This window comes from Verruconis gallopava, assembly GCF_000836295.1.
Source record: "Verruconis gallopava strain CBS 43764 unplaced genomic scaffold supercont1.21, whole genome shotgun sequence".
NCBI lineage: Eukaryota > Fungi > Ascomycota > Dothideomycetes > Venturiales > Sympoventuriaceae > Verruconis > Verruconis gallopava.
The window spans coordinates 243,583-262,797 of NW_015622157.1; the positions used below are offsets into that span (position 1 = coordinate 243,583).

General features: G+C 50.9%; 5 protein-coding genes across 5 annotated transcripts; 3 read left to right on the forward strand and 2 right to left on the reverse strand.

Moving 5' to 3' along the window:
• Window positions 1–58: 58 nt before the first annotated feature.
• On the reverse strand, window positions 59–5,442 carry PV09_06248 (uncharacterized protein). Its single transcript, XM_016359855.1, has 3 exons — window positions 4,053–5,442; window positions 1,292–3,999; window positions 59–1,238 (listed from the first exon to the last, which is right to left on the reverse strand). Exons 1-3 carry the CDS (start codon window positions 5,092–5,094, stop codon window positions 273–275), a joined length of 4,716 nt encoding a protein of 1,571 aa, XP_016212303.1. The 5' UTR covers window positions 5,095–5,442; the 3' UTR covers window positions 59–272.
• Window positions 5,443–6,321: 879 nt separating this feature from the next.
• Window positions 6,322–8,792, forward strand: PV09_06249 (di-trans,poly-cis-decaprenylcistransferase). Its single transcript, XM_016359856.1, has 3 exons — window positions 6,322–7,429; window positions 7,484–7,743; window positions 7,807–8,792. Exons 1-3 carry the CDS (start codon window positions 7,205–7,207, stop codon window positions 8,618–8,620), a joined length of 1,299 nt encoding a protein of 432 aa, XP_016212304.1. The 5' UTR covers window positions 6,322–7,204; the 3' UTR covers window positions 8,621–8,792.
• A 353-nt stretch (window positions 8,793–9,145) lies between these two features.
• On the forward strand, window positions 9,146–12,182 carry PV09_06250 (uncharacterized protein). The gene is made up of 3 exons (XM_016359857.1): window positions 9,146–9,802; window positions 9,858–10,443; window positions 10,497–12,182. The coding sequence occupies exons 1-3, from the start codon at window positions 9,611–9,613 to the stop codon at window positions 12,068–12,070; spliced, it is 2,352 nt and encodes a 783-aa protein (XP_016212305.1). The 5' UTR covers window positions 9,146–9,610; the 3' UTR covers window positions 12,071–12,182.
• Window positions 12,183–15,103: 2,921 nt separating this feature from the next.
• On the reverse strand, window positions 15,104–16,709 carry PV09_06251 (uncharacterized protein). The gene is made up of 2 exons (XM_016359858.1): window positions 15,851–16,709; window positions 15,104–15,791 (listed from the first exon to the last, which is right to left on the reverse strand). The coding sequence occupies exons 1-2, from the start codon at window positions 16,580–16,582 to the stop codon at window positions 15,369–15,371; spliced, it is 1,155 nt and encodes a 384-aa protein (XP_016212306.1). The 5' UTR covers window positions 16,583–16,709; the 3' UTR covers window positions 15,104–15,368.
• Window positions 16,710–16,837: 128 nt separating this feature from the next.
• Window positions 16,838–18,805, forward strand: PV09_06252 (uncharacterized protein). Its single transcript, XM_016359859.1, has 3 exons — window positions 16,838–17,064; window positions 17,121–17,245; window positions 17,299–18,805. Exons 1-3 carry the CDS (start codon window positions 16,904–16,906, stop codon window positions 18,273–18,275), a joined length of 1,263 nt encoding a protein of 420 aa, XP_016212307.1. The 5' UTR covers window positions 16,838–16,903; the 3' UTR covers window positions 18,276–18,805.
• Window positions 18,806–19,215: the final 410 nt, after the last annotated feature.

Here is a 19,215-nt window from a genome sequence, read left to right on the forward strand (position 1 = left end):
GAGCCCGGCAAAAAAAGACGGGCCAGACAGCGGAAACTCAAGAACGGGTAAATTGACCTGTAAAAAGAAAAATAAAAAGTCTGGAATTACGAAGTCCATATTATACAATACCAACCATTACAGCCTTCCTATCTACTCTAATTCTGGATTTCTGAACAAATTGCAGTCGATGCTTACCAAAGTACAACAGCATAGCTTGAATTGACAAGAATCATCTGCCCAAAAATAACACCACCCACATCCATTTTAGCAAAAAATTTTTTTTGAATTATTTAAGAACTTGCATTCGCCTCCTCTCTCTTTGAAAAGAGAGAAAACTTGCTTTTGCCTGTCTTTTCGGACGACTTGACTGGTGAGGCCCTGTCCTCCTTTCTCGCACCCTTGGGCACGCGGACAAGATAGTAAAGCAGGAGAGCAGCAGCGACATTGAAGACAACATACGCCCACATGATTCCAAAGTTTCTCCACCTGTGACTATAGCTTGCATTGATAGAGGCGAGGAAGGCATTTGTGTCGCTGGTGGTGCAGAACGAACAATTGCTGGTTGCATCCGGATTCTCCAGGTAGCCGCCGAAGTTGTTAATATACCTGCTCATATACTGCGAGCAGGTTTGGCCTTCAAGAGGCTGGAAATGTAAGTATTCATTAGATGCGCATGTGATTTTAGTATTCGCAACACCGACGGAAAGGAACGCGTCGACGAGGTAATTAAAGGGAGACACCCGATACATGAAAATCCAGAAGCCGGGGAACTGTTGAGGGGTTGCGAGGACACCGCAGAAGACGAGAGTGAGCGAGAAGAGCAAGTTAGCGATATTACCTCCAGCTTCGGCAGTTTCCACCGCAGCAATGATCATGTGCGTGAAAGTTGAAGTGAAAATGAGGAAAATCCACATCAAGAGGAAGAACAAGGCACCTCGTTCGTGGACTTGTCCAGCCGGCTCGGCGTTGCGATAGAATCCGACAGGGTAGTAGAACGAAAAGAACATGATCACGGCCATCAACGTTTGCCAAGGCAGCTCCACGATGATGTTTGAGAGCATGAATGCTTGCCAGGAGTATGTCTTCGATGGGCGCTCACGAACCTCGTAAAGAGCACGCTGCGTGACAAAGTGAGGCATGATCTGCTGCACCAGTTGACCGAAACAAGTGAAGATCATAAAGATGGCCAACATCTGGTTCTGGAGACCCTGCTGGGTAAGTGGAGCCTTGAAGAAGATGAAACCAACGAAAAGCGCCTACAGACTGTCAGCAAACAAAAATAATCTAGGTGGCAGGGTATAAACCATACCGTTGAAAGACAAAGCAAGGTCTTGGAATAGATGTAGCTAGGAGTTCGCCAGTATTGTTGAAAGACACGCTTTTGAACTTCCCACATCTGCTCGCTGAACGGAGCAGCAAACTGTGCATAGGCGGCTTTATCCTCTCTCTTTTGCTGGGTTTGTGTTCGCTCAAGAGCCTGTGAGCTCGGACCTTCTTCGATGAGTCGATCGAGTTCCCGGTGGACCTCTTTGTATTCTGGACTGTTGCGCCATACTTCGAACCAGTCGATATCAGTGTGCGAACCAGGAGCTGCGCCAATGACCTCAAGCATCCATTCGGCCGGATTAGCATCCTTCGGACAAGGGAAACCGCCGTTCCGTTCGAAATAACTGATCAAGGTCTCAGCGTTCGGTCCAATGTCGCCAAAGTAGACAGTTTGGCCACCCTTTTGGAGGAAAAGCAGGCGCTGGAAGCGTTGGAACAACATTGCAGAAGGCTGGTGGATCGTGCAGAGAATGGCTTGTCCGGAATTGGTCAATTTTTCCATCAAGTCGCAAATAGCCCAAGATGTCTGCGAATCCAAGCCAGATGTTGGCTCATCGAGGAATAGAAGCAACTGCGGCTTAGCGGCAAGTTCTACACCGATGGTTAATCGCTTGCGCTGCTCAACGTTGAGCCCTTCGCCAGGGACACCGACAACAGCATCGGCATATTCCTCCATATCCAGCAGCTTGATAACTTCGTCAACATAAGCGAGCTTCTCGGCGCGAGGGATATGACGAGGTTGACGTAGCAGAGCACTGAAGTTGAGAGCCTCTCTGACGGTCGAAGTTTGTAAGTGAAGGTCTTGCTGTTGAACATAGCCGGTCTTTCTTTGGAAAGATTGATCACGTTGACGTCCGTCGACGAGCATTTCACCACTGATGACACCCATGGTCGTTCGTGTGGCCAAAGCATCTAAGAGAGTGGTTTTGCCGGCACCGGAGACACCCATGAGGGCAGTCAAAGTGCCTGGCTTAACCCAGCCGTCGACATGATCCAAAATCCTACGTGTTTCGCCTTTGATCTTAATGTCATAACAGACATTGCGCCACGAGAAGATACTTGTCTGTCTCTGGATCATCGCCGACACATCCTCTTGTGTGTGAACCTGTTTAATAACACTGCCTCGCCTCTCGCCCGCTGCCTCCTCATCGTCTGCAGTACTCGTACTTCGCACTGAAGCTGGCATGTGACCACGTCGAAACACAAGTACTTCACCCTTGGATCGCTTTTCGGAAACAAGCTCAGCCGCAATGATGTAGAAGAAGCAGAAGCCGATGACGAAGGCGATGATTATGCCCACATTCCTCCATTTATGCACGTGATAGTATTCATACGCTGAATTGATGTAAGCATCACCATTGGTTGAAGTGGCACCTGCCACTGATCCCACAGCAGTGCAAACACGGTTCAGGCCGCTAATGCCCTGGTATCCGGGACCACTCGGGATAAAGGACGAGCAGGTAAAATTTCGGTTGTGGAATTCGTTGATCATGAGCGACTCGAAGGCATAGGCCACAGGATCGATGTAGTTGATCCATCTGCACCAACCCAACATGTACCGCGTAGGAATGACGAAGCCCGTGAAGATGACGATGGCCAGAATAAAGATGGCGGCTGGGGCCATTGCCTGTGCCAGAGACCGTGAAACTGAACCGATGAAGCGGAAGAACATGGACATGACCAACGTCGTGATGAAGGAGACTAGTAGGAAGAAGAAAAAGGCTCCTGGTTCTCGTCGAAGGTTTGTGAGGAAGTACAGAACGATGTTGAAGGATATAGCGTTGCCAATCTTGTACGGAATATCGACCAGCATGCTAGAAAAGGCCTCGGCGCTTGGATGATAAAATGCATATCTTGCCTGCTTCTCGACAATGGGTCGCTGAGCATAAAGAGTGAGAATCTCGAGGGCCGAACCGAACGCGTTCATCAGAACAGCGAAGAACAGAAGTGCGCTTCGCGAGTAAAAACTGGCGGTAGTGTCCTGAAGGTTGTAAAAGACGCTGCCGATGACAAGAGCCATGATACTATTAGAGAACATTTGAACAAAGGTGATTGAAGGATCCATCTTGAGCCGCTGGAAACCACGCCACAAGCAAAGTCTGATTTGCCCGCCGTAGGAAAGGGTGTATGGAGACTTGACGTGTTGATGCTTGGATTGCTGCGCTCGTCTAGAATCCTTAAACCTTTGGAGGTACTCGCCTCCAATGGTATACTTCTTGTCATATTCGTCAATTTCCGCCATCAACGCTTTGCGCTGCTCCGACTCCTTCCAGCGTGCCGCAAAATCATCTGGCGTCTGAGGAACTTTATGTTCCCAGCCTGGTCTCACAACACGTTCTTGCGGGCTGGTCATGGAGGTCAAGAAATCAGCAGTTGTCTGTCTGTCCGGACAGTCGAAGCCCATGGCCTCAAAGTATGCCTTTGCTTCATCGCAGCGGCCGAAATAAATCTGTCTGCCTTCGTAGAGGACGAGCGCTTTGTCGAAGAGATCGTAGGCAGATTGGGGTGCCTGATAGATGGCGACACATGCGGTCGTATCTGTCAGCTCAGCATTCATTTTCAAAGTCCTGCAGAACTCGATGGCATTTGCGCTGTCGAGACCACGAGTCGAGTTATCCCAGCATTGGAGTGGCGCGCCAGACAGTGTTGCTTCGGCGATAGTGACGCGTTTCCGTTCTCCGCCAGAAACACCTATATCCATTATCAGCTTTCGAGACCTTTCAAAATGGAGCATTGATACGTACCACGGACAAAATCGTTACCAACGCGAGTGTTGCCTGTGTGCGAGATGCCGAACGTGGCCATTACAACGTCGCGCATATAATCGGCATACTGATTCCTCGTGACACCGCCTGGAATGTAGCGGGGAGCTCTGGCTCGAGCGGCAAAGGTGAGCGTGTCGTTGACTGTAAGGGCGGGAAAATGCACGTCAACCTCAGCAGTATAAATAGCCTCACCTCTGAAGTGCTTGTGCATGTCATGACGAGAGATACCCTGGTAGTTGATATACGACCCCTCCTCGATGTTCAAGCCGTTCATTTCTCCGGATACAGTTTTCAAAAATGTCGAACAGCCTGAACCTGGTGGACCAAGGACAACGAGCATTTCACCTGGGTTTACGATGCCCTCGAAGTCTCGCAAGATGTCAATTCTGCGCTGACCCTTGCCCATGAGCTTCTGAGCAATGCCATACGCCTCGAGCCAGACGTTGCCGACACTTTTCTGATAGTCGGTGGGACTCCCATAGCCAAAAACATTAAGATTCCTGAACGCGATACCGGCAGTACGTGGTGGACCAGTTTGAGGATCCGAGCGGTAGAACTCCATAGCACGACGGACCCATGCCTTGGCATTGAATGCCGGCGATGAGGGATCATATCTCGAGCCCGGGGGAGCATTGAAAGGGTTGATATCAGAATCGTCGTAATGTGACGAACAATGGGTCATCTTTCTGGCGAGACCCTTAATCTCATTCTCCCTCCGCTCATCTTCTTCGTCGACGCTGGTTGCGGAGTCCTCGGCCCCCTTTGCTTCGTCGACCTTTGACAGCTCATCTTCTGAACCAGGTGCCTTCTCACTGCTTTGCTTTGGTGAAGGCAGAGGTGCCGCATCCGAACTCGGCCTACGATTCGAATGGCCGGATCTTATACGGTGCAAACCGATGGCCGTATTCTCGGCATCCTCAGCAGCTGTACTGGGCCTGCGGCCAGTACCTGGGCGAGCAGCACCCGATCGAACGTCCGTCGCGTCTGCATTGTTGACGGCGACGTTGCCAACGAGCGACATGACTGACGGGGGAGCCTTATCAGGCTCGCGAGCAAGATAACCGCTGTGGCGTCAACGGGCAAGAGACGAAGGAGTAAGACAGGCAAGGACGAAGACGAAGACGACGAGGACAAGGGGAAAAGCTAGGCGTGGTTGAAAGATAAAGGAAAAGAACAAAGTGGAGGACAAAGATGCGGCGAAGGCCAACGAGCTAGGAAGGAACGGGCTATTAAGAAGATGTACCAAGGAAAAAGAAGGCGTGGGCAGAAGCAGGCCGTCACGTCACGACGAAGGCGTACCTTTTTGTTCGCCAATCGTGGGCTTCTACCAGACTTCGGGATGGTGTCTGTTTATTCGATCCGTAGAGCTCGGGCCCTGTGGGAGAGTGAGCGGATCACGGCTGCAGAATGACGGACGACGACCACCGAACTGGACCTGCAATTTCGTCCAAACAGGTTAAGCTGCTCCACCCGTCGGCATGCGGATGCTGATGATTTCCGAGTTGTGCAAGCTCTTGTGCAGCCTGTTGTGCACAAAACGCCGTTCGCTTATTTTGAGCCGCTCCCGGATGCGGCGTGGAAATGGGTCAAGGCCCAGCCATCGCCGTCGTGGTCTGGCTCGTCATCCTGCTCATAACGACCCTGCAATCACACCAAGTGGAAGATGCTGTACTTTTGTTGTCTGTTCCACGATCTGAAAATACGACGGCGACCCATCGACCTCCAGGCCTGTCCTGGCCCCGTGGACAAACATTCTCCCGCTTTTCTTCTTCGCCACGTGCTCCGCGCTTCCCCTCTCGCCCACTGTGTTTCCTCTCGCCCTGCGTTTTCTTTCGGCCCTGTACATAAGGTCGCGGTGGTTCACATGTGTTCGCTCCCCCATGGCCGCTCCTGTCGCGTTCGGTGCCAGCGTGTCCTGTTCGACCTGCAAATTCGGACGGACGAAGTGCACGTCCAAGATAAGATGTGGATCGCGAAAAAGCGGGTAGCGGCCGAATATCTGTCCTTCCCCAAGCCTTTCGGAACGGGTCGAGGAACTTCCTGAGGCGAGCAGTCCACTAATGGATCGTCTGCAAGCGAGATAACTTGGACTCGGAGGCCCGGTCGTATCGGCTTTCCTCGTGCTCTTTTGCCCCCATTGGATTTTCTGCTCTAGCGCATGGCCAAGGAACCGCCCAGGCGCGATCTTTGCCTCCGTGCGGTGGCATCGACAGAGGGCAGAGCACAGCACTCCGTAACCGCTCGACAACCACAGTCTGCCGGCATCATTGTTGTCGCATGCACATCCTCAAGTGCTGCCTCTTGCTGCACACCTCCGCAGCAAGCCGAAGCCAACTCCGTTCTGCGTCTAGGCACGCTGACAGATCAAGAATGGCATGCGACGCCGCACGGCGATCCTCTCCATACGCCGCTCGGAACCAGCCAAGATCCTGTTCCCGGCAGATGCGTTGCGTTGATGACCGACCCTCTGCCCTCTACACACTATCCCGAGCGCAGTCGTCCTTTTGAGGAGCAGCATCGCGTTCCCGTGCGACATTGGCCCCATCTGATCCGTATATATCTGAGGCAAGCTTGCTCGTTGTACAGTCCTCTCACCTCGTAAATGAACGCAAACGTAATGTGGTCTTCAGGTCCCAAAAAAAAGAACTTGAAGGAGCAATCTTCCTTCGCGCCAGCCGATGGAGAACAGTGCCATGCGTACCACATGCACATGCACATACAAATATGCAAATGTGCATTCGTATACATGTGTGTAGTATAAAATGCGGCATTGATTTCACGTCAGCGCTCGATCGTAAACTGTTTCTACCTGCCATGACGCGCGATTTCGTCGGTTCGCTGAGCGACTCTCTGGCCTTTCGTATGCTCGAGTGGCTCAGCGAGCCTGGCGAATCACACGCAGTCCGCTTAATTGGCCAAACGCGTCGCTTCAGCCGGAGTAGCCTTAACGTGAACCCTGCTTCTCAACCATCTTAAGATCTCTTAATGCCATGTTTGTATAGTACAGCTGCTAAGCCTGTTATATAGGGCTACAGGCTCTCTATTTTCCCCAGCCTTCCTTCACCTGACTCGATCTCGCTTGGACAACCCGATTCGGTCGTGCCACATCCAACTTCACATCCTACACCACCATGACATCGCCATTGCAGACGTCGCATCTACGCAAATGGATCTTCCAGTCTCCGCCGGCAGAATGGGCCCTCTCAAACGTGAGGGAGATGCTGATGGCGGCTATACGGCAAGGCCCGGTTCCCGAACATGTTGCCTTTGTGATGGACGGGAACAGGCGTTTTGCGAAGAGCCATAAAATTGAAGTTGTTGAGGGCCATAACATGGGCTTTGAGGCTTTGGCAAAGGTATCCGGCAACACCGTGGCCAGAGATGCGGCAGAGCAGCTGACAGAAACGTAGATTTTGGAGGTCTGCTACAAGATTGGAGTCAAGGTGGTCACTATATATGCCTTCAGCATCGAAAACTTTAAACGCACCAAGTACGAAGTCGACGCGCTCATGGACATGGCGAAGACGAAGCTTTCGCAGTTGGCACAGCATGGCGAACTGCTTGAACGATATGGTGCCAAAATGCAATTCTTGGGACAGCGGGAAATGGTGCGCTCAGATGTGCTGGAAGCCATCGATAAAGCGATCAAGCTGACTAGTGGCAACGGACGGTGTGTGATAACCAATCCGAGGATTTCATGCGTCGACATGCTCCAGCTGACAGCGTTCGACAGGGCGATATTGAACATCTGCGCGCCCTACACCTCACGAGACGAGATCACGACCGCAATACGAAACACCGTTCGCGACTACACCAAACCGGTGAAGCCGGCGCTGAAGCGACCATTCTCGGAGTCCCACATCTCGCGCAACATTCGAGCCCAGCAGCTCAGTACGGTCAAAGAAACGGAGGAGATTACCAAACCTCGCGAGAATGGCGCAGGAGATGATCTTAACGAGCAGGAAGCTATGGCGGCATATACACGCATCGACAACATCGTAGAACGATACCTAGAGCACATCGATCCCGATGAATCGTTCGTGGCGCCCACGGACGCAATCCTCGACATCTTCCGAGACCATACGCTCAGCGATGAGGAGAAGCGGAAACGTGTAAACAAGGCTGTCAATAGCTCAGTGTCGTCGACGGACTTTGCAGACTTGAAGGCGCTCACGGCACTGCTCGACCACACGGCATCGGTCGACTCCTCAACGCTAAACCTCAGCACGAGCGACCCCAACACGAATAACTCGCTGCCAACGACCAATTTTCCGGATCCGGAAGCCATTGACGAAGACACGATCACTGCACATACATTTACGGGCGCGGACTGTCCACCTTTGGACCTGCTTATAAGGACAAGTGGAGTGGAAAGGCTGAGCGACTTCATGCTGTGGCAGTGCCACCAGGACACAGAGATTGTCTTTCTGAAGTGCATGTGGCCCGAGTTCGATCTATGGCACTTCATGCCTGTGCTGCTGGAATGGCAGTGGCAGCGGAGGAAAGGACTCCCGCTGGATTTGCAGGAGCGTAGGAAAAGACTGTGAACTTCGTTCAGTTTCAAGACATCGTGTAGACTTCAGCATTTGCATGATTTTTTTTTTTATAAGCTTTATACTTTATTTAGAGGGCCCGTGGGCGCACTTGTAAGCATTCGACCGTTCGACAATATACAGGTCTAGCGTAGAGAATGATATACCCATTACATGTAGCGGTGCCACCCTCATCTTGTGACACAGACACAGCGGGTAATCTGCTCAGGAAACGAGTTTATCATCGCCACGCACGAAACTTGTGGCATCTGCATTCCGTATCTGTTGGACTTGCACGGGAGAACAGAGATTTGCCGCTGCAGCTCCAGCCAGGCCGCGCGTGACGGAGGTTTCGATCTAAGCTTCCAATCATCACGAGCAAATTCCATCCCGGATGAAGATCTCCCGCTTGATTGGGCGCACCCGTTGCCAAGCTACTGCGAACCTGCGAGTGTAGGAAAGCATGACGACAGAATACGTGGTGTGGGGCCCCAGATCTGTTGGGATGCAAAAGGATGCAGAGAGGACTGGCCGTCAGCAGAAACTTGGAAGCAAGCAGGAGATCCAGACTGTTGTGTCTTCCTGTTTCATTGCGAGCGGCGATTGGAAAAAGCTTCTGTCGCCGTCCCTTGGTTTCCACAACCTTCTCTGCAAACCACATGGTTGGCACGCTCCTGCGGGAAAAGCTCTGACGTACCGGCCATCTCTCCCGCGTCGCGTAGGATCGGACGGAAATTTTTCTGCCTCTGTTATGCTGCTGCCGCTGCGCTGCACCTCGCTACCTCGCTCAAACCCGGCTTCGTGAACGCTGCTGAAAAGATCGTGCCGTGCTCACGAGAGCCTCGGCGCCTCTGCAATCACGCGTTCGGAGGACCATGGTGGTGGCCTCTTCGTGGATAAGATAGCTCTGCCCGTTCTTAGCACCGGGGACCGTCAGGCTTTCGCGGCTGGAAACACCGGCCGTCTTGCAGAGAAGTTGCTCTGGACACGTTCAGAACGAGCAGAATGGCACCGGAAAAGGTGGAGAGGGCGAAGAAGAAGGCGGCCCCGCCCATGAACAACTTCGTCTACGACGTGTTCCTGTGGATCTTCTCCATCATCGTGGACTTGTTCTTTCGCGAGGTGCATCCGCGCTCAGCATGGAAGATTCCAAGAAAGGGACCGGTCATATTCGTCGCCGCTCCGCATGCGAACCAGGTCTGACCTGTCTTGCTGCTTGTCAATTGAACGGAATGTGCTGATTGCTGCCCAGTTCGTGGATCCCCTCATCCTTATGCGCGTCGTACGCACGGAAGCCCATCGTCGCATTGCGTTCCTGATTGCGGAAAAATCGATGCGCAGGAAGTTCATCGGTTTCGGGGCAAGACTTGTGGGCGCCGTTCCCGTGGGAAGAGCGTTGGATAGCACGAAATCCGTACCTGGAAGGATATACCTGCCGGATCCTGACAACGACCCGTTGCTGCTTCGCGGCGTTGGGACCAACTTTGAGTCGCCAGACTTTCAGGTCGGGGGGCTCATAGTGCTTCCAAACGTCAAGAATACAGCCGCCAATGCGGAGATTTTGGAGATCAAGGGCCCCGAAGAGCTGAGGCTGAAAAGGCCTTTCAAGGGTAGCACAGCGATTAACCAGCTGACAGGGCGTGAGTTGGTCATCCCCGATGGCAAGACAGAAGAGGACATGAAGGGCGAGTTTAAGGGCACACCATTTAAGGTAGCACCTAAGGTCGATCAGACCAAAGTGTATGACGCTGTGTTCGAGAACTTAAGCAACGGAGGCTGCATTGGAATCTTCCCCGAAGGTGGTAGTCATGACAGAACAGAACTACTGCCACTGAAAGGTAAGGATATTCTGCAAATGGTGGAGATTGTACTAGTTGCTAAGTTACAACAGCGGGCGTTGCTATCATGGCTCTCGGGGCTTTGGCTGCGAATCCTGACTGCGGTTTGCAAATCATACCCTGTGGCATGAACTATTTCCACGCGCACAAATTCCGATCACGAGCGGTCGTCGAGTTCGGTACGCCGGTCGAGGTCAGCCCCGAGCTCATCGAGATGTACAAGAATGGAGACCGACGAGAAGCGGTTGGAAGGCTGCTTGAGGATGTGTACAACGCTCTCGTGGCCGTCACCGTTACCGCGCCGGATTACGACACGCTTATGCTCATTCAAGCCGTGCGCCGACTCTACAATCCGAAGGGCAAAAAACTACCCTTGCCAATGGTCGTTGAACTCAACCGCAGACTTGTCAAAGGTTACGAACGATACAAGGACGATCCGCGAATCATTCGTCTCAAGAAATCTGTGATGGAGTACAACAAGGAACTCCTTTCCCTCAATATTCGTGACCATCAAGTTGAATATGCCAGATTACCTATCATCAAGGTGATATTCACACTTCTTTACCGGCTGTTAAAGTTATCATTCCTTTCGATTGGCGTGCTTCCCGGCCTGGTTCTGTTCGCTCCAGTCTTCATCGCCGGTAAAGTAATATCTATCAAGAAGTCCAAGGAGGCTCTTGCGGCGTCAACCGTGAAGATCCAGGCGAGGGATGTTATGGCTACTTGGAAACTTCTTGTTTCCATGGCTCTGGCACCTGCTTTGTACAACTTCTACAACATCTTGTTGGCCGTGTGGTGCTACGAGAACAGGATACAAGGGTACGTCCCTGAATGGGTGCCCATCTGGGCGATATTTGTCCTAGGATGGATCATCTTCCCCGCTATCACGTATGCGGCACTACGGTTTGGCGAAATAGGAATGGACATTGTCAAGTCTCTTCGGCCGTTGTTTGTGGCTCTTAGCCCTGCGCATGGCTCGCTCTTGGTCAAACTGCGAGAAAAGCGAAGCGCTTTGACTGCCGAGGTCACTGATGTTATAAACACTCTGGGACCAGAAATGTTCCCTGACTTCCACCATACGCGCATCATCGCCGATCCATTCGAAGAGGGTGCTTTCAATGCAAGCTCGTCGAAAGGCTCGCATGCTGAAGTTGGAGCCCCCAACGGCGCCGTCAACGAACCCGCGACTCCGACTTCGCCAACGAGTGGGAACATCATGTTCGAATCAGCCACACCGGATGGGGAAAGAATACATCATGATCGTCACCATCTCCATTCGATTCCCAAGAACGAATCCTTCCGCAATTTGTCCAACATTGGTCTGTTCGCTTCGAGGCCCGGCACACCCTATCATACCCGTTCGCGTAGCAGGACCAACTCGACTGGTTTCCCGGTACAGGGCTTCTCGAACTTAGACTCTCATGAGGGTTTCGAGGAGTTGAGTAAGAAGATCCGCGGATCAATGCGGGAGCGAAGTCAAAGGAGGAGAAGCGAGACTGAATTAAAGCTTGCTAAGGAGGCTGGATTGGACGGCTATGGAAGTGGTACAAGCACTCCCGGGAGCGCAGGAGATGATGGCGAGGGCTTGAGAATGACAAGGAATGGCGATGTGAAGAAGGAACAATGATACCACTGAAATGCCCTTTAGGATCATGTCATTTGCAATTGGCTTCATTTTTTTTTAACTCTTATGTTCGCAAATAGTTTCAAATTGAGATATGAGTGAAACATTGTGCAAATGTTGTGCTTACGTCTTGATGTGTTGTCCTTTGCATTCGCTGTTCTTACCACAGACTTTGTTGATGCGAAGCCTTTGCAATCAGGCTGTCATCAGCATCACCTGGCGGGCCATGATGTACTCGGGATGATGGTGTATTCACTTTTCATCCCCTCACTTGCCAAATCCATCATGCTATTCACTTCAAGCAGTGGAGACTGGGGCTTACAAATAGTATACCGATGTTGATCCAAACAATACGGGTCGGATCAAGCTCGTTCTAAATGAATAGGGAGGATGGAGGAGAAGGCTGTTCTTGGGCGTCTGGACGCATATACTATGGAGGGAAACTTCCGCAAGCATCAAATGGCACGAATACAAGGCCGACCGACTTTGTTCATTGAACGTTAAGACCAATCGGTAAGTATCCCTGGGATCCGCTGAACTCATTGCTTGCGCTACACCTGCGACGGACCGTCAGAGTAGGCAACTCGGATGCCGAAGACCCGACTGACATCTTCGAAGAGACGCCCTTTTAAACGTGACACAACGCTGGGAATGCATAACCGGAGATGCTAGCGGAGGAGAATCAAGCAACCCTACGGCTGATGAAGCGCTGGCCCTTCTCAGGGTGTTGCCCAACTGTTGCTCGTTGCGGTCAAGCTCGATCGGCTGGCGGTAAGGCAACACGAGGCTGACTTCGGAAAGAGCCAAGAGGAAAAAGATGCCCGCACGGACATGGCTAGCGGAGATTCCATTCGCCTTGAAATGCGTCTTCCTAGGTCGACTGCCGTTACGAGACAGACAATAATGAAGGACGGAGGGGGACTCGGGGGCCAAAGTGTCAGAGGCCAAGGTGTGGCATCTCAAAATGAGCTTGGCCGCAGTCCAAGAAAGCAACGGCAAGTGCACACCGAAAAAAAGGGCGTAAGCAGGCCAGCTCTGCGCTAGTCGATGGTCATGTGTCGGCGTGCACGTCATGCTCGGCTGCAACAGTGTCGAGGCGTGCGAGGCCGCAGTGCCCAAGGCAGTCGCATCCGGGGAATAAGAGTGCGAGAGGGACCTTCCCCGTTCGGACTGCTGTCACGTGGAATCCACCCGCCCTGAGGCTGCGGCTGCACAGTGAATTGATGTACCGAAAATAGCACCGCTGGACGTTTGGCTCCTCCATACTTCATGTCAGACCGGATCGTACCAATGCAACGCATGCTTCGTGCAGCGCACGTCGATTCCAGCGTTTGCGTATTATCACCCAGACAAGCATGGCCAATCGGCGCGAGAGTTAGTTGTGCGGCACAATCCTCGACGCGGTGGTGGCCAGTGGCTACTTGAATCCAGCAGTCACCAATGCAACGCATCGTAGCTACTTCGAGAAGATGGGCTTTTTCTAGGCGTGCTCATCGTCTAATGTGAAAGCGTTGCTAGCAGAGTGTACAGCCCACAGGCGGAGCATCAACCAGCCATCTTGACATTCAGGCGCCTCTACAACAGCATTTCGAGTATAAACGTAGTGCGACGGCAGGATTTCTCCTACACCTTTCTTCCTTCTATCTTCTTCTGCCAGATACGTCCCTCGCAATCGCTTACGGGCTCTCGTTCTGGACTTGTGCACGAATTTATCGTCTCAATTCGTTTCCTTCTGCCGTCTTTTCACCATCACTATTCCTTACGCTTCAGCGCTTACCTCTCAATCTCATAAGATTATTTGAAAACACTATATATAAAGAGTGGTCTCTTCTTTCATCGACTTCTCGCATGGAACTTCATCCAAACTACTTGCAAATGAACAGCTCTCAGAAGGACGACGATCGTCTCTGTTTCAATCCGCATACATCTCAGCAGGAAAGCACCGCTTACGTCTCGCCAAACCCGATCGACTACTCGTCGCTCAACGAACAGCCAAAGTACCAAACCCAGAATGACGAGAATGAGTCCGTATTCTCAGATAGCGACAAGATCGATTGGTGGGAATGGCCGTTTATTATCTTCTGCTTTCCTTGTTATCCCTGCGTGAGGAAACGATGGTGTAACAGCTTCACCTGTGGGCCCTTCCCAGTCTGCGACTGTAGTGGGTGCACTTGCGACTGTTCGTGTTAGATCACGGCACGTGCAAGACGGGACGACAGTGGATGCGCTTTGTTCTCATTGCTTCCTGGAAACTAGGAGAACTGTGTGTAATGGCATCCGGACGCTCCAATATGTCTTGTGTTCTCTACCATATCCTTGAACATTAGACGTGGCGAGACACAATAGGAGGCGTCAATGCCTAATGTGGGTAGATATGTAGCCTTCAGCGTCGCGCGTCGACAGTCGTCATATCAGACGCGGTGCTTGCAGAGCACTTTATATCACCGGCTGTAACATGAGTCCATTATGCATCAGAGGAAGGATGCTTCAGCTGCTTCTAGGTGCTAGCTTGTAAGACTTGACATATCTACCATCGCTGACAGTACTAATATGATGACAGATTACCCCCCCCCCCCCCCCCCCCAAAAAAAAAAAAAAAAAAGAAATGACAGCTGCAACTTATACAGGCATGATCAAGTCGTATCTTGCTATGCATATCCTTCCGCATAAGCACAGCATTATGAAATATTTCACACTTTGCCTATTCCGAAGTGCTGAAAATAATGCTGACATTGACATCTACGTGTGAAAACTATTGTTTTCCCCGTTGGCTGAAATTATAAGCCTGAAAATATCAATTGGATTAGTTATCGTTACATTATGCAACGAGAGAGGAGCGTATTGAGACTTCTTGGCTAGAAGATATTGCTTCAAACGAGAACGGAAGTTGAACCAGTCTAGAACGAGGAAAAACTGAATGAAGAGAGCAGGGAAGGCAGGGAGATGCTCCAGCATGATGTAACGGATAAAGGCACTTTTTAGAAGCGCAGATGAAGCAGATATCGACTTCAGAATGCGTACAAGACAGGCTGAACATGTCTTGTCGACCAGGGTTGCGATCAGCACTGATGTCGAAGATCTCCCCTGCAAATATGATATGAGCTCATAACAGATTATCGTCGTAATAGAGGATAGTGAGAAGATCGTTTTCCGATCACGCTGTTTCATTTCTTGTCATATGCCCGAGAGAGCCTCATGAAGATTCCAATATCGTGAAGCGCCATGCTATGCAGTCATAACTTTTCATGCGAAACCCCAAGCTCTTTGCATAATGATCATACACACGTTCCATGGCTTCCATTTATTCAACCTTCACAAATGTCGCGTCAATCTGCTTGACTCTTGGTAGTGCCAACCTTATTTTATTCCTGTACAATACCGGTCCTCTAGTTTGCAGCGGGTTTCCCTCAAAATATACCGTGTTCAGATTTTCTTTATCTCCCAACTGTTTCTCCACCTCCTCGAAGCTGCTGATCTTGCACCAACTGGCCCAAAATTCCTCAAGTTCCGAAAGCGTCTCTAGACCTTCGAGCCGCTCAATGGGATTGGAAGACACGTCGATAACCTGCAACTTGGTATTGTGAGCGAGACCGGATATGGACGTCAACGCGTTATTGGAAATGTGCAGTTGCTCGAGGTTGACAAGTTTTTCGAGTCCTGTTATCGAACGAATGCGGTTTGCTTGGATGGAGAGTATGGTAAGGTTCGTGAGACTGTCGAGACCCTGGATGAAAACGTCAGAATTTTTGACGGCGCAGAACAGAAAGAAGTGAAGGTAGATACCTTGATTTCGGTAATCTTGTTCTTGCCCAGCCACAGCTCCCTCAGGTTCGATAATGTATCCAGGCCCTGAATCTCCCTTATTCGATTTCCACCCAACTCCAGGTTCCTTAAACAATCAAGTCCGTCCAATCCTTCTATGGTCGAAATCTTATTCTGAACGAAGTACAAGTCTGTAAGCTTCTTGAGGTTCTGTATTCGCTTGATGTGTTTGATCTTGTTGAAGCTTAAGTCGAGGATCGTAAGTTCTCGCAACTCCTCAAATCCTCGAATATGTGAGATGAGATTGTCATACAAGTCGAGCTCCGTCAATGTGGATGCGAGATTCGAAGGAAACACACCCTCTGTGTTGGTGATCTGGTTCTGCCGTAGACATAGACGTCGCAGCGCCGTGAAGCGGTGAAGCTTGAGGGCCTCGATTGACTGTATACGGCAGTGTACTAGGTCGATCTCTTCTGCATCATCTTCGATATCGGCTGTCAGATCTTCATCTGCCTCGATCTTCTCCACGAGCGGATCTTCCTCGTCAGACTCTTCGGGCTCGCTTATTCCTTCAAGTACCTCTGGATTGACCAGCACGGCCTGCTTCTTCTCCACGCGTAGTTTTCCATCCCAGCCCTCTGCATTACGCAACGAAGAACTGCTACCACTCTTCTTGTGCCCCGAAACGCTAGGTTTGCCGTCCGTAACTTGGTCGTCCATGTTGAACGCGGGGCTTTGTTCAGATGCAGCCATAGAACTAGCGAGCGATAGTTTGAAATTGAGATGAAAAGTATTTTACGAGGAAAGAGCAGGAAAAGGAGCAGGGAAGTCACATGTGACGACGAGTTGCACGTTGCCTTCTTGGTATGACCGCTAGCTCAGCGGACATACTCAGAGAGGTAACGTACAGAGCATGCCGCCTTTGCGGTGAGGCCGCCGCGGTGGGTCCGGCTCCCGCGAAATCTTGAACCGTGCAACGCAGGGAGACCTGAAGCTCGCGACTGCGATTTACACTCAGTCTCTTGGTCTTTTCATCCCGCACTGATATGGCATAGGATACAGAACACCGTTGCAATGTCGGTTCCGCAAATACCAGGCATCAAGGCGGAGGGTGAACTCGCCCAGTCGTTTCGCCATGAGGTTGCGCAACTGATGGGCAGAACAAACACCAATTTCCCGGGCGCGCAGCCTGTCAGTTTTGCCCGCCACCATATCAACGAGCTTTGCAATCAGGAGTATGTCTTTTAAGTACGTGGAAATGTGCGAATTTCACTGATGACGAGCTTGACAGCTATTTCCTTTGCGAGAAGACGGACGGCATTCGCTGCCTGCTGTATATTACAAATGGAGACGCTGGGGAAGAGATTGTGTACTTGATTGACCGCAAGAACGACTATTATTTCATTCCAAATGGAGGCACGTTTCATGCTGTCTTTTGGCTAAAGCAGGGGCAACTAACACCTGTCTAGGTCTGCACTTCCCAAAGCACAATGACCCGACCTTCAACTCCTTCCATTCTGGAACGCTCCTTGATGGCGAGCTTGTGAACGATACTATGCCTGATGGTTCCAAGAAGCTCCGCTACCTCGTGTTCGACTGCGTTGTTTTGGACAATGAGCCTCTGATGAACAGGCCTTTGGATAAAAGAATCGGCCGCTACTTCGAGTTTGTTGACAAACCACTCAAACAGTTCTATGCTCGCCACCCAAAAGATGCCGAGCAGTTCGTATTTGAAGTCCGCTTCAAGGCCATGGATAAGCCATATGCCCTGGAGGAGATGTTCAATCATAAGCTGCCAAACCTGCCTCACGGCAACGACGGCTTGGTTTTCACATGTAAGAGCACAACCTACGTGTCTGGCACAGATGAGCATATCCTCAAGTGGAAACCTGCGCACGAAAACAGTATCGACTTCAAATTGGCTCTTGGCCAGTTTCCAGTCGTTACTTACGATGACGGGACCACGGCGGAGGACTGGGATGCGAAGCCTACTTTCGACCTGCTTGTATACCACGGTTCTAATGATTACGAAACTTTTGCCTCTCTCTACATCACAGATGCTGATTGGGAAGCTATGAAGGCTTTAAACGAGCAGCTAGATGGTCGTATTATAGAATGCTACCGCGACTCTCAGGGTCGGTGGCGGTTCAAGGCAGAGGAGAATGGTGCGCCTCGCTTTAGAGATGACAAGCCCACCGCGAACCATATAAGCACAGTGAGGAAGGTACTGGAAAGTATTGAAGATGGTGTCACTCAGGAAGAACTTATAGCAGCTGCACCGGGCATTATGAGAGCTTGGAAAAAGAGACATCCAGAGGAGAATCAGAATCCTCATCCACACGGAACACCTGTGCAGGAGCGACCACAGCCTCCAACTTGGAGAAGGTCGGAGTCAATGTCTGGAGTGCCGCCACAGGGTCTGAATGGAAGGATGAACGGACATTGATGTATTCTTTGCTGTGACGCACCTCGCAAGCTTAGCTCTGCACGGGGCTCAAAAGCTCTTTCCATCTTTCCTCTGGCTAACAAGCCTTTAACTTGTGAAGGTTAACGGGTGGCGTTTTGAGAGGAGAATAATGGCCGCCAAGTTCGCCAGGTAGTTTTGTGATACCCAATTGTCCTAAAGTTAAAGTAAAAATCGGCCCGCTCTGGCTCACTTTTCATGTACAGAAGCATTTGATGAGTTTCGGTCAGTGTTGAGATCTTACAATCTTCGCTTATATTGAACCACCAGGGATTAGATTTCAAAATGCACGATTGTTAGACGGAGGGCTTGGAGATTGTAGAACACGCGCACGGTATGAAATACGGAATCGGGTATGAAAGTACATTAATGAACAGCTGAATTAGCATCAACAGTCAACTTCAGACTTGCTCTTACGACTTTACGTGTCCGCTTTGACGGCCAGTCTAAGAAGCAAGGCTGGAGTTTCATGCGCAGCACCGAACCGCGTCACAAAACTGCGCGTCCGATGCTCGTGCTGTTGAACTTCAAACCTGTGCCTTTAACTTGCCACGCTTCAGCGGCGACATCAACACTGTCTGTTCTCGACCATACGGGTTTCGAATTATGCAGGCTTTCACTGTGATTCTAGCGTTCATATAAACATTTGACAACAGGCGAGGATTTCTGAGGAGGCCGTTCGAGCTCTAGCACGACGCTCAGTCTCGATTGCAGTGGTCATGTAAGCCCGTGGTCCGAACTCCACGATCTCGTACCTGCGTATCTGACGTGAGGTTTGTCAATCGAGTCCGGAATCATTCAGCGTTTCCGGTCTCTGTAATATGAGAGGCGAGTCAAGCCGTGATTCAAATTATCACGATACTACTTCGTCAATGGGTGAAGCGCACTGAGGTCGTCTACGTTACAGAGGGGTCGAATCATC